This window comes from Mustela erminea, chromosome 18 (genome assembly GCF_009829155.1).
Source record: "Mustela erminea isolate mMusErm1 chromosome 18, mMusErm1.Pri, whole genome shotgun sequence".
NCBI lineage: Eukaryota > Metazoa > Chordata > Mammalia > Carnivora > Mustelidae > Mustela > Mustela erminea.
This window is the reverse complement of record NC_045631.1, coordinates 35,761,282-35,776,303: the sequence shown is the minus strand read 5'-3', so window position 1 is coordinate 35,776,303 and position 15,022 is coordinate 35,761,282. Positions and strand designations below refer to the sequence as shown.

The 15,022-nt window shown below is 38.5% G+C and overlaps 1 protein-coding gene across 6 annotated transcripts in view; it reads right to left on the bottom strand.

Annotated features, from left to right (window-relative positions):
• SPAG9 (sperm associated antigen 9) overlaps positions 1–15,022 on the bottom strand; it is a 140,158-nt gene that overhangs the window by 83,669 nt on the left and 41,467 nt on the right. For 5 of the 6 annotated variants that reach the window (XR_004280899.1, XM_032322859.1, XM_032322861.1 and 2 more), the window contains exon 3: positions 3,031–3,101. Coding sequence is in view for 4 of the 6 variants with exons in the window: in XM_032322859.1 (XP_032178750.1) it covers positions 3,031–3,101 (71 nt within the window). In the remaining 2 variants the exon portion in view is untranslated. Of the gene's footprint in view, positions 1–3,030; positions 3,102–14,866; positions 14,886–15,022 lie in introns of those variants that run through there. The other variant, XM_032322868.1, reaches the window with a different exon arrangement.

The following is a 15,022-nucleotide window of genomic DNA, read 5'->3' as shown; positions in this document are numbered from 1 at the left end:
CACCCAATGCATTTAGAGCCAGTTTCATTTTATCCTCACAATAATATTAGAATTTTATGAACTCCAGCTTGAGATTAAAATAACTTGCCCAGGGCGCCTGGGTGGCTCAGTGGGTTAAGCCGCTGCCTTCAGCTCAGGTCATGATCTCGGGGTCCTGGGATCGAGTCCCGCACCAGGCTCTCTGCTCAGCAGGAGCCTGCTTCCTCCTCTCTCTCTCTCTGCCTGCCTCTCTGCCTACTCGTGATCTCTCTGTCAAATAAATAAATAAAATCTTAAAAAAAAAAAAAAATAAAATAAAATAAAATAAAATAACTTGCCCAATTTGACCAGCTAGTTAATGATCAACTGTGTTCTAAATGCCATTAGTTAGTTGGCTTTAGGGTCAGAACTCAAGTCCCTCTGACTCAGTCCTCAAAAAGTTAAGCATTCCCGGACCAGTGTTGTATTTGCCCTTTTAGTCAATTCTCTAGACAGGCGATAACAGGCGATAAACTCATTGTTCTTTCTTCCTCACACCCACAAGAAAACCCCACACCCTAAAGCATTTCCTGACGTCTGAAATAAAAAATGCAGTATATTCTGTAAATGCATCAAAAAAGTAGAAATTTAATAAATTGTACATAAAATTTTTTAATTTAAAAAATTTTAATTACACAATATAGATCTGCTTTAAAAAAAAAAAAAAAAAAGTGAATGGGAGGCCAGGATCAGCAGTGCCAGACAAAGAGAGAAAGATGAGGGGAGCCTGGGTGGCTCAGTGGGTTATGCCTCTGCCTTCAGCTCAGGTCATGATCCCAGGGTCCTGGGATCGAGCCCCCGCATCGGGCTCTCTGCTCGGCGGGGAGCCTGCTTCCCAACACCCCTCTCTACCTGCCTCTCTGTCTACTTGTGATTTCTGCCAAATAAATAAATAAAATCTTTAAAAAGAGAGAGAGAGAGAGATGAGATAGTAAAAGAGGGATGCTTTAGATAATCTACTATTGGGTCCACTAGCCCCATCCTTCCTCATCTCATAACTACAACTCTCCATTTTCGCAGGTATATATATTAATTCACACTTATTCAGGAGTGGCCTCAGCAACAAACACTTGGCAGATCCAGAAGGATCCCAAGCACACTGTCTGGAAAACCCCTACTCCCTCCGCATAGAAATATCACAGCAGAGGCTGACTGTCAGCTCAGCTAAAATGGGGAATTAAGGCAGTAAGTGAGGTTTTGGAGAAAAGTGGCCCTTTAATCACGTTGGCCATGGATCTCTCTCTGCACAGCCCAAGAATCATTTATCTTATAGCTGCAAGGCCACTATTCTTTTTTTTTTTAATCACCACATAATAAAAGGATTTTATTTATTTATTTGACAGAGAGGTGAGAGAGAGAGAGGTAGCCCGCGCGCAGGAGCAGGAGCAGGGAGGGAGAAGGAGGCTCCCCTGCTGAGCAAGGATATGGGAATCACAGTCCCAGGACCCTGGGATCATGACCTGAGCCGAAGGCAGACTCTTAACCTTAACCGAATGAGCCACCCAGATGCCCCTATTCTTAAGGTTTTTGCAATGCAAGAAAGCAAAAAGGCACAGAAAAATTTCTAGTGCTTTTAATGCTCATTATGTTCCATAACCTGAAAGTATTATTGAAAATCAAGGCAACAGAGTATGACAGACCTAGGTTCAAATCCAGCCACATACCAGCACGGAATTTGGAACAAATCACTTCATATTCCCTTTCTAAACGTCAATCTCTAAAATGGGATGGAAACATAATAATAATAAAAATAATAATGAAATGGGGATGGATGATGGAGCTTAGTTTCTTAGATGATACCACGAGTTGGTCACTTAACTGACTGAGTCACCCAGGTGCCCCATCAATCATTTCTGAATAGTCTTAATATCTACTGATTGCCATCTAATCAAAATGTGGGTATTCTTCTCACACTGACAAGGCCACTGTTTAAGCTATTCCTGTCTTCCCAGGGCTCCATGGTTCCAAATCTCTGTAGCCAAACTTTTCCCTCCACCACTGAATATCAATTCTTCACAGGTGGCTACAAAAAGCTAAGACAGTAATAATCAAACCTCCTATGTCAGAAATTCCAACCCCTCCTCAAGAAAGTATTAATCGTATTACGCCAAAGCAAATCCTTAAAAGCAACAATATAGGTTTCTACCACAGGCAGGATAAGAGATCACAAATTAATGAAAGAAAAATGGAAGCTGAAGACTGGAACCATCTGTATCCTGGGAGATTTGGATAAGAAACGGGGGGGAAAAAAAGAGGAATTATTTTTTCATGTAACAAATAGTGCTTGAGTCTATGAAAATTCTATTTATTGAGGTTTGTGACCCCACCCCGACTGACCATGAAACGCAAAAACAATTTTCACAGTCAGGAGACTGCAACAAAGGCAGCAGATGAAAGGCTCACAGAGAATCATAAAAAGGTAAAAGATGCTTGGGCACATTTTCTAATTTGCTTTAAAGAGATTTTGTACTAGAGTTATTAACTTAAAAATACTGAAATTTCATGCAGAAAACCTATTTTAGAGTCATTCTGATTTAATACACAATTTGTGTTTATACTATTTGTTATGAGCTTAAAGCAAATAAGCCCTTTATAGTAGATTATAAATACGGAAACTCTTACCAACAATTTACCAATCCATCATTTCCCAACTGGTTAACAAAATAAATTAAATCAATTCTGTCATATTAGCATCATATGTACTTTTTATTACACACACATTACTTTGTACTTAGCTGGCCAAAGAAACAACTATTGGAACTGCCTTAGTAATTACACTATTTTGTGGCACACTAATTCTCATCCATAAATAGTTAATTCCAGATTAAAAAAACAACAGAAGTCAACATTTGGTAACAAGGTAAATGCTACATGAAATTTGATGTTTTCTGCATATAATCCCCAGGAATTATATTAGCTGACTTTCAAAGAAAAATTAAGATATAAATATAACTTCTCAGCTCAATTCCTTTAGTTCAATATTAATATGGTAAGAACAACCCAGAAACCCACCTCAGTGTGTCTCTGATGTAATGCGTTATATTCCTTCTTCAATTCTGCTTCTCTTTCTTCAAGTCTGCTAACTGAAATTAAGATACATATATTTAATCAGAACAAAATATAAAAAATTTACTTTAAAAAATTCCATCCTTAAAACCTGGAACAGGTTATCCATATTTCTTAGCAACTTTACGACTCAGTACTTCTCAAATTAGAGACCTCATTTCACCTTCCTTAATAAAGAATTCCGGGGGCGGGGGAATAAACTGGGTTTAAAAAAATCCCCTAAACACTAGATTGCTTCTAATATGCATATGTTTATCAGGTCATCCCCCTTAAATAGGATTCCAATGTGATACTCAAAAATATTTCACAAATCCCCTCATGTAAGTTTTAGGCTGGGGTGAGGACCCAAATCATTCATTTCTAACACTGATATTCAAGCTCTTTTTTACTACTGGGCAGTATGTGAAAACATCCTTGTTCACAAGTACTTCTGCTTCGGGCTTCATTCCAGGGACTCATCTTCTTTTATTTAGCTCCCTCTGCTGATGGAGTTTGTGAGTGGCACTGATTTGGGGGTAGTGACCAGAGTACAACTATGTAATACACTTTTTTAAGTTTTAGATCCTGAGATACAGAATGTTAGGAGAGGATTTCATAGGAAATAAAACTATCAAAGAGGGATGACTCTGAGAGAAGGTGGGGTCCAAGCAGGACCACAAAGAAATTAAATTACAGTACTCAAGACAGATGTGAAGAGCATACGGGCACTGCTACCACCGAGAAGGGAACACAAAACTACGGTGGTGGTGGTGGTGGTGAGGAGAGGGGAGACTGGCCAGCCTGGAGGAGCTCATGCCACCTAAGGAGCAGTGAGAAACAATCTGCTGGAAAGAAATGAGGCTGGTGCTACAGGAGGTGTCAAGATATTCATTTAAGTTTGTTTAAAAGACTTAGATTAGTTGGAAATGTTCTGCTGGTCTAAGGGTCTGGTAGCTGCAAACATGCAAGACTGCTAGTTAGCCGAAGCCTGTGGCCCTGGCAGATGGCTGTAGAAGTAACCACCATGAACAGATGGCCGTAGAAGGAACTATGAACTAGCAACAGGACACACGTGAATGTTTCCCTATACCTAATGTTAACACACCAAACACGACACAATGCAGAACTTGCGCTGCCCAGTAAAGTCATCCTTGATTTGCAGAGCTTTACTTTCTACCTGGTTGAGTATCTTGAAAATATGTCATTAATTAGAAAAACTGCAGCTCTGTGGCTGAAAGCAGGAATACACAAACTTGTAATGTAGATGTATCGTGACACAATGGGTATTAAAACTGTAATAATTTTTAGGGCTGCTTCTGTGGTTTTTATTTAAATACAGAAAACCCAAGCAAAATATGGATATTTAGCTACAATTTCAAAACAAAAGTTTTCTACTACTTCTTGTCAATTAAGTTGATCTAAAACCTTAACCCTGAGACTACTGGGTAAACCTTACCTATTTGTAATTGTTCATCTGTGTATATCAAGATTTTCTTGGTATTATGCAACCAAAACAAAAAAATGGAGGTTGAGTCTAAAGTAAAATTGCAACTATCATTCATGAACCTCAATTTCAAATCTGTGCTCAACAAGAGTCTCGTTATTCTTATCAGCTACCTTGACATCAATTCGTAAAATAAATTTGTATCACCATCACCACCACTACTGATAGCAGCTAAAATTTTATAGTGCTTACTATATACCACGTACTGTGCTACATGCTATATATAAACTTATCTGACCCTGACATTAACCTTATGATGAAAGTATCATTACTACATTCATTTTGGAGTTGAGGAAACTGAAGCAAATAGAAGTTAAGTAACTTGCCCAAAGTCAGTTGTGACAAAACTGAATTTCTAATGGAGAAGTCTGGGCCCAGAATCTGTTTTTGTTTTCTAAGATGCCATTTATTTATTTGTAAGAGAGAGTGAGAGAGCATGTAGATTTATAAGCAGGGGGAGTGGCAGGCAGAGGGAGAAGCAGGCTACTCGCTAAGCAAGGAGCCCTCTGTGGAACTTGGTCCCAGGACACTGGGACCAAGACCTGAGCCAAAGGCAGATGCTTAAGTGTCTGAGCCACCCAGGCATCCTGCCCAGAATCTGTTTTTCATTACTATGCTATGCTGCCTTTCAAGAAATACTCCTTTTAATCTGTTCATATATTGCAGTCTACTTTAAAACTTCACTTGGCGGCGGGGGGGGGGGGGGGAGATGTGTAGACAGTTTTCCTTTTTGCTTCAAACAAAAACTCTCCATTTTTCTGGAAAGAACCTAGTCATAGATATTGACTCAAAGGAAAAATACATATCTAACTTTATTAATCATCAGTGAAATACATATTAAAACCAAAATGCAACAGTCATTGCATACCCATCAGAACAGCTACAATGAGAAACACAACATACCAAGTTTTAATAGAATACACAGCAACTTGGACTCTCATATGCTACTTGTGGGAGTAAAAAATGGATGCATCAATTTGAAAACTGGTGGGCAAGATTTAATAAAGTTGCATATTTACCAACTCTATGACAAAACTAGGAAATACATATACATGTCCACCAAAAGGCCTTTAAAACAATCCTCAAAGCACCACTATCTATAATCAATCAAACCTGGAAACACCCCACATGTCCATCAACAGCAGAATGGATAAATACTCCCGTACTGGAACACTAGAAAAAGAGCGAATTATTGCTATACATGAATCTCACACATAGACTGAGGGAAAGAAGCAGAAGCAAAAGAATACAAAGTTCAAAAGACAGAACTAATCCAAAACTAAAAAGTATCAGAAGTGAGGGTAGTAGTTACCTTTGGGAAGGAGTTAGTGACCTGATTAATTTGCGGTGTGTGCAGCCCCACCCAACCCCAGTCCAAACACACTGAGCACCAACTCACGTAGGCATTTTCTTTGGCTTGAATACTCATTCTTTATGTTCTCCAACAACTTCTGAGTTCAACCTTTAGCAGAAGATCTAAACAGACTTCAGAACCATTACAAAAAATTGTGCCAATTCACCATTAAAATGCATAGGCAGATGAACAAAAATGTTACCAGGTTGAAGAATTATAAAAAGAAAAAAGGAAAAAAGATGGGCAATATGAGAGGATAAATTGGAATTACTCTTTTGAAGGTTGGTAGTTTGTTGGTGACATCTAATAAAATAAGCAATGTGTATATCCTTTGACCCAGTATTACTACTTTTTACATTTATTTATGAGAGAGAGAGCAGAGCAAGCAAGAGAGCTTGAGGGGGGTGTGGGGGATATGCACGTGGGCACAGAGAGAGGGAGGAGCAGGCTCCCTGCTGAGCAGGGAGCCTGACCTAGGGGTAGATCCCAGAACCCTGGGATTATGACCTGAGCTGAAGGTAGATGCTTAACCCACTGGGCCAACCAGACGCAGCCCTTCCCCAACAATATTACTATTCTTTTTTTCTTTTTCTTTTTCTTTTAAGATTTTATTTATTTATTTTTGAGAGAGAGAGAGAATGAGCTCAAGTATAAGTACAAGCACCATCACGGGAAGAGGGAGAGGGAGAAGCAGATTCCCAGTGGAGCATGGACCCCAATGTGGGACTTGATCCCAGGACCCTGGCATCATGAACTGAGCCAAAAGCAGATGCTTAAATGGTTGACCCACACAGGCATCCCCAGTATTACTATTCTTACTTACGCCATGGAAACACATCAAAGCCTGAAGATGTGAAAATGGATGTTGTATGCAATACATTTTATAATAACACCCAAATTGGAATCATCCCTAAATTTGTCGTTAGGTGGTTGGTGAAGTGAATTATGATAGTTATGTGATGGACCACAATGCAGTGACTTCGCTACTTCCAAGTTCTCTAGGCCTGTTTCCTGATTTATAAGTGAGGAATAATGACAGTATATTAGAACTTATTAGGAATAGCATCTGGCACACATGTGTTTTTCAAATACAACAAAGGTACTGCTAAAAGGAATGCAGTATGTATGTACTGACATAGGATGGTGCCTAAAACTAAATGCAAGGATACTGAATATATCTTTTTTTTTTTTAAGATTTTATTTATTTATTTATTTATTTATTTCTGAGAGAGAGAGAGAGTGTCAGGCAGAGGCGGAGAGAGAAGCAGGTTCCCTGCCAAGCGAAGAGCCTGATGCAGGACTTGATCCCAGAACCCTGGGATCACGACCTAAGCCAAAGGCAGCGGCTTAACCGACTGAGTCACCCAGGCATCCCCTGAATATGTATTTCTATATATGACAATAAAAAATAAAAGTCATAAAGGTGGAGTCCTAATCCAACAGGACTGTTGTCCTTTTTTTTTTTTTTTAAAGAAATTTTAAGATTTTATTTATTTATTTGACAGAGAGAGATCACAAGTAGGCAGAGAGGCAGGCAGAGAGGTGGATATGGGGATCGATCCCAGCACCCTGAGATCATGACCTGAGCCAAAGGTAGAGGCTTTAACCCACTGAGCCGCCCAGGTGCCCCAGGACTGGTGTCCTTATAAAAGGTTTTTCTCCCCACATATGCACAGAGAAAAGACCATATGAGGAGAGAGAGAGAGAGAGAAGGCAGCTATCTGCAAGCCAAGGAGATCTTGGACTTCCAGCCTTCACAAGAGTGTGAAAATATTTCTATGACATTTTGTCATGGGAACCCTAGCAGAGTAATACCGGAAACCAAGGATCATTATTTATCACCTTGGGGAAAAAGCTTAAAGTTTTGTTTATCAAGTGACTTGGACAGAATTGGGCTTGTAGCTAGGAGGACCTCACTGATTTTATGGCAATTTGCTTATCAGTGTTGGTTTGTATGGCTTTGCTGCTATATACTACTTAACAGCAAGACTGTGGGAAAGGAGATATAAGACCCTAATGCGTATCACAATTACCAGCGATTTCCTATATTTACCTAAATGAACATGACTTCTGTTCAAACTGGCTTAGCTTCATCTATAAAATTCCTTAAAAGTTCTATTAATTATTTTGGTCCTCTTAAGCATCCAGGATTACTCCTAGCTATAATTCCTTAAGCCTCCACCCACAGCTTTCTAAACCCATTAGAGTTTCTGCTTAATTTATTTCCATTTGACTTTTTTTTGTCTCAAAAATAACATCTGAGGGTGGCAGTCAGTTAAGCATCTGCCTTTGGCTCACATCATGATCCCTGGGTCCTGGGATCCAGTCCCACATCGGGTTCCTTGCTCAGTGGGAGCCTGCTTCTCCCTCTGCCTGCCGCTCCCCTTGCCTGTGAGCTCTCTGATAAATAAATTTACTAATTTCATAGAAACGATCTGTATTTCTATTTTTCTTAGCATACATCACACAAAAAAGGTCATTTAGAACATGCAAACTATATATGGTTACAAATGACCTGCCCCTTACCCTGTTTGTTATTTTTATTAATCAACTTTATTTTTTAATAGCAGTTTTAGGTTCACAGCAAAATTGAACAAAAAGTACATTGTGCTAATATACCCTTTCCTCCCCACACACCCACAATCTCCTCCACTATCTATATCCTGCAGAAGAGTGGTACATTCGTTACAATCAATGAGCCCACACTGACATCAGTACCACCCAAAGTCTAAAGAGTACATTAGGATTCACTCTTGGTATTAAATATTCTATAAATGGACAAATATACAATGACACACATCCACCATTATAGTTTTCATACAGAACAGTTTTACTGCCTTAAAAATCCTGAGCTCCACCTATTCATCCCTTTTCCTTAACCTTGGCAAACAGTGATATTTTCACTGTCTCCTTAGTTTTGCCTTTTCCAGAATCCCCATGAGCTAGAATCATATGGTATGTAGCCTTTACACATTGGCTTCCACTTTGTAATATGCATTTGGGGTTCCTCTATGTCTTTTCATGGCTTCATAGCTCATTTCTTTTTAGCAGCGAATAATATTACATCATATACATATGCTACAGCTTATTTCTATCTATTATTTTCCTAAGAGCAATGGTCTTAAATTATAAGCCCAAATGCTCAACATCTCTTCTTTTTTTTTTTTTTTTTTTTTAAAGATTTTATTTATTAATTTGACAGAGAGAAATCACAAGTAGACGGAGAGGCAGCCAGAGAGAGAGAGGGAAGCAGGCTCTCCGCTGAGCAGAGAGCCCGATGCGGGACTCGATCCCAGGACTCTGAGACCATGACCTGAGCCGAAGGCAGCGGCTTAACCCACTGAGCCACCCAGGCGCCCCCTCAACATCTCTTCTAAGCACAAGTTAATTTTCTTAATCCATATAAAGTGTTACTGTAAGAGAGTTCCAATGAGTTCCGCTGCATATTATAGACTTGTATTTTGAGAGATGACTTCCATCTTCCCACTATGCTTTCTTCTCTTTCTAAAAAAATTTATTTGAGAAATTAAATTAAAATTAAATTAAATTTATTATTTGAGAAAGTGCAAGCATAAGTGGAGGGGAAGATGGAGAGGGAGAAGCAGACTCCCCACTGAATAGGGAGCCCAACACGGGGCTTGATCTTAGGATGCTGGGATCATGACCTGAGCCAAAGGCAGCTGCTTAACCAACTCAGCCACCTGGGCACCACTTTCCACTATATTTTCAATGCAAAATAAATGACAAGTATGGTTAAACCCGCCTTAGCTTTTTATATAAATACATTTTTTACCTGTTACACTATTTAACACTACCAGTTTTATTTCTTCAGCAAAAGATCCAGTCTAAAAGTAGAACACATTCATCGCAAAATATAAACTGACAACACTAATGGTCTGCAATTTATTGCAGCCTATATTTTTTGTTAGTCTGGTGCATCATTACTGTATTCTAATTTTATTTCTCATCTGTAACTATGCTTTTCAAGACCCCAATAAAACCTCCAACCACTTAAGAATAAATGACAGTCTTTAAAATTTCACAAATACATCAACAACCCTAACAATATTGGAAAATGTTCTGAGGTGGTATCATTCACAAAAACACAAAACTAAAATCCAATGGTCTTCTACCTATTTAAGACCAAAATCTCTACAGTTACACCATTTCCCATCCTGTATGCCTCTAATGTAAATATACCCCTTTTTTGTATTTATTTAAATAATTTTTACACTCAACATGGGGCTCAAACTCACAATCCTAAGATCCAAGAGTCACATGCACTTCCCACTGGGCCAGCCAAGGTGCCCCAAATATTCCCTTTTAGTGCCAATTACTTTAAGTCTGATTTTAAAGGCTGGAAATTCAGAAAGAAATACCAATACAGAAAAAAAAACCTGAAAATCTGAAAACCAATAAAAAACTAGTAATATAACTTTGATAAAGCATTTCCTAGAACATAATGTTATTTTATAAAAGCAAGACATAATAGTTTTTTTTCCACATCGCTTTCGTTATTTTATACCACTAAAGAAGATAATTCTTAAAATTACCTTATGGTATGATAAAATTCACTAACCTGAGAATGTATCTCATGAATGTATAAAATAAAATTCGGAAGAAGAAATATTTTCTACCTTACTAAGGGCTACATGTGTATACTATTTGATGAAGTATTCCTAGAATAGTACAGTTCATTTACTCATAAAATCTGGGTGGTAAAAAAACTCTCTCCAAAATTTACAAGGTAAATTTTTTCCTCATGTCCATTGCTAATTTTCCAAGATAAAATTTGTAGCACATAAACACAGGCATCTTGTTAGCAAAACCTAACCACTGAATCAGAAATTGACTTCCTGGGACGCCCAGGTGGCTCAGTGGGTTAAGCGTTTGCCTTTGGCTCAGGTCATGATCCCAGGGTCCTGGAATCGAGTCCCACATCAGGCTCTTTGCTCAGCAGGGAGCCTGTTTCTCCCTCTGCTCTCTCTCTCTCTGACAAATAAATAAAAGAAATTGACTTCCTTTTAAAAAGGAAATTCTAACACCTTTATATTAATAACCTTCTTAAAATATTTTCTATTTTTTCGTTCACATGATCTTAGGGACTATTTTCAATAATCAATATTGGGTGTTACATCATAATTTATCAGTCATAGATACCAAAACATTCTATCCACCTCAAATTTTATTTTGTTTTTTTTTTAATTATTTAAGTTCTCTCTATACACAACATGAGGCTCGAACTCAGGACCCTGAGATCAAGAGCTGCATGCTCTTCCAACTGAGGCAGCCAGCTGCCCCTATCCACCTCAAATTTTTAAAGTAAACACAGGGGCACCTGGGTGGCTCAGTGGGTTGGGCCTCTGCCTTCAGCTCGGGTCATGATCTCAGGGTCCTGGGATTGAGCCCCACATCAGGCTCTCTGTTCAGTGGGGAGCCTGCTTCCCCCCTCTCTCTGCTTACTTGTGATCTCTCTCTGTCAAATAAATAAACAAAATCTTTTAAAAAATAAAATAAAATAAAGTAAACACAGACAAATGATCTCATGGTTAAAATGTCTACATAAATTAGATTTAAACCTGTAGAAATGATCATCAGTTCCTCTACCCTATTATCCATTTCCATCCTCCTCTCCCCACTAGTGTAAGAATAAATTATAGCGGGGCACGTGGGAGGCTCAGTGGGTTAAAGCCTCTGCCTTTGGCTCAGGTCATGATCCCAGGGTCCTGGGATCGAGCCCCACATCGGGCTTTCTGCTCAACAGGGAGCCTGCTTCCTTCTCTCCTTCTCTGCCTACTTGTGATCTCTGTCAAATAAATAAAATAAGATCTTTAAAAAAAAAAAAAGAATAAATTATAGTCTATTGACCTTGGTCTATTTACTTGAAGCCCTTAAATTATTTATTTCTATATCCTATTAAAATTAAATAGAAAACTTGTTATTTTGTATTGTTAAATCCAAATGTAACACTGATAACTATATAAATCAAAACAACCTATTACTAGTAGATAACCACAGCATTATAAAGATGGTTCAAACATTTAAGTAATTCACTCCCCACTTATAAACTGGGAATTAAACAAGCCAGGATGCCAATGAGAAATCCAAGGGATATCTTCCCAAAGGGGTTTTTCATTATACTTAACTCTGTATAGGCTTTCGGATAACTGACTTAAAGTTTGTTTTGTTTTTTATTTTTTTTTTCCTGGTTCTCAAACTAGCAACATATAGGCAATTTAAAAAGGCGGGGCAAAGAGGGATACATAAAATGTAGAATGTTCATATAATGGAATATTATTCAGCATTAAAAAGGAATGAAGCACTGCGGATCCACACTACAACATGGAAGAACCTTACGCTAAGTGAAAGAAGCCAGTTACAAAAGACCACATACTAGATGATTCCATTTATATGAAATGTCCAGAAGAGACAAATATGTAGAAACAGAAAACAGATCAGTGATTGCCAGGGGTTGGGGGAAGCCAGGAATGAGGAGTGACTGTTAACAGATACGGGTTCCTATTTGGAATGGTGAAAGTGATCTGGAATTAATTAAGACCGTTGTGACAGTTGTACAACCTTGTGAATACACTAAAACCCACTGATTTGTATACTCTAAAAATGGTAGATTTTATAGTATATGAATTATATTTATTTTTTTAAGTTGGTTCTATGCTTCAACACATGACCCTAAGATTAAGAGTCACAGGCTCTACCAGCTGAGCCAGCTAGATATAATAGGAGTTATATTTTTTTGTTAAAGAGAGAGATGTCATTCATAACCTATCCCTAACACAAGCAACAGAAAATTACATTTTGGGGTGCCTGGGTGGCTCAGTCGTTGGGCATCTTGTCTTGGGCTCAGGGTGCTGGGATTGAGCCCCGCATGGAACTTCCTGCTCAGGGGGAAGCCTGCTTCTCCCTCTCCCACTCCTTCTGCCTGTGTTCCCTCTCACTGTGTCTCTCTCTGTCAAATAAATAAGTAAAACCTTAAGAAAAAAATATTTTAATAGTAACCTATCTTTTAAAGGAAAAGACATCAAATGATAAGAGAACAAAAGAAAATCTCAATACTTAGTAAATGTCTGTTGAATAAATGAATATGCAGTGAAGAGTTTTAAAGTGCTAACAGCCAGAGTAAACTTGAAGTTATTTAAAAATGAGCCTGGGTGGCTCCGTGGGTTAAACCTCTGCCTTCCGCTCAGGTCATGATCTCAGGGTCCTGGGATCGAGCCCCACATAGAGCTCTCTGCTCAGCGGGAAGCCTGCTTCTCCCTCTCCCTGTGTTCCCTCTCTCGCTGTCTTTCTCTGTCAGATAAATAAAACCTTCTTTAAAAAATTAGATTATATAAAAGCACAAATTATAAATGCTTTATTTTCACTAAAACTTGCCATTTTTTTCTTCCTCAGATAATTCACAAGTAGGAAGAACAGGTAGATGATTGCTAAGCTTTAGGTACATTCACTCCCTTTGCTCAACATTTGAGCAAAATCATGCGCCATCTACTAGAGCTCCTAAGCTGAAGAAAAGACTAGATAACAACCAAAGCAATTTCCTCTTTTTCTTAGACACACTGCTAGATGGCATCCCGCAACCTCTAGAGTTAGTTTCTGATCGAGTTATGGCCGCTGAAGTAAAAATAAAAGCTGTGTGCACCACTCCTAAGGTCTGGCCCAATAAAAGCCTTCCACACACAACTGTCCACCCCCTTTCTCCTCCCCTCTGCCTTAATGGACATGAGTATGAAGAACGTGGAGCCAGAAGTCAGAAAGAGCCTGCATCTCTGAAGGAGCTACCCACCTACTGGAAACATCCATTTTAATTTTCACATCAAGAAATAACACATAACATTTGAGTCATTATATATATAATTTGTGGCATGGTTGCCACAGCAACTACAGTTACTTTAACTCAGACATTAGCTTATAAACATGTATTATATCCTCTTAAAAGGCATTCTGAATCATCGAAGGCATGTTACCCCGTGGTGATTTTAAACAGTTTATGAATTTGTTATTCTTGGTGATTTTCTGAATACTTTTCTGGCAATGATTCCCTCCAATATAAAGCTTCCAGCAAGTACCTTGATAGAAACTATCCATGAGTGTATTTCATGTTTTCTTTACCTCTACTGTGATTCAAAATATCAGTACCTATCTTTTTAGGTATATAAGTTAAGCACCAAGATCATGTAACAAATTCAAAACCTCTCACTTTTCTGAAAATACTTAAAATACTTAACACAACACAGTCAATGGAGTCCCACTTTCTCAAGGCCTAACTCACATGAAATAAAATAGTGTTTAATAGAGAAGTACTTTTAAATCCTGGGAAGAGCCATCTCTTCAAAGTCCTGGATGCCACTAAGTAATCAATAAAGGGAAAAGAAAAGGGAAGTGGAAAAAGCAGGAAAGAAAGGCCCAACTGGGCAAGGATGGCAGACATCCACGAAAGCCTCAAGCACCACGAAGTTAACCTATGCTTATTATTGTTGCATTATATGAAAGGTGTAGTAAAAGATTATTTCTTGTTCCTATGTGAAACCAAATGTAAAAATTATCTCATGAAAAATCCTAAAACTTTATCATTTTATTCATCAAACTAGCCATAACCTGAGATTAACTGGAAATAAACAAGATTTTGCTCATCCTTCCCTATCCCAAAACAACAAATAAACAAATCTGCCATTCTTTAAAAAAACTGCTAATATTCTGAAGAAAAAAAAAATAATCAAACAAACCAGGGCATCTAAAAAGAAAAGGGGGGAGCAGGCAAGAAAAAAGAAGAATCAAAAGACTAATCCAACGTTTTCCCCTTTTAATAGCTAACAGAGATCATTCGGCCTCATTTTAAATGCTCTTTCTGTCCATCTTTCCAAAGAGCAAGAAGACATGATTAAGGCAGGAAGAGCCACCTGCTCGGCCTGCTCAAAATCAGAGCTTACCTCCTTAGATTGATGGCCTGTGCCAAGTTTGGAACACCTTCCATCTCTGTTGTCTTCTGCCCCATCAGACTGCTGATAGGCCTATGGGGGGAAGAAAGAGAAACACACCTGCTAGAATGCCGTGTCCAACTCATTATTTGCCTTCTCAAAAGGAAT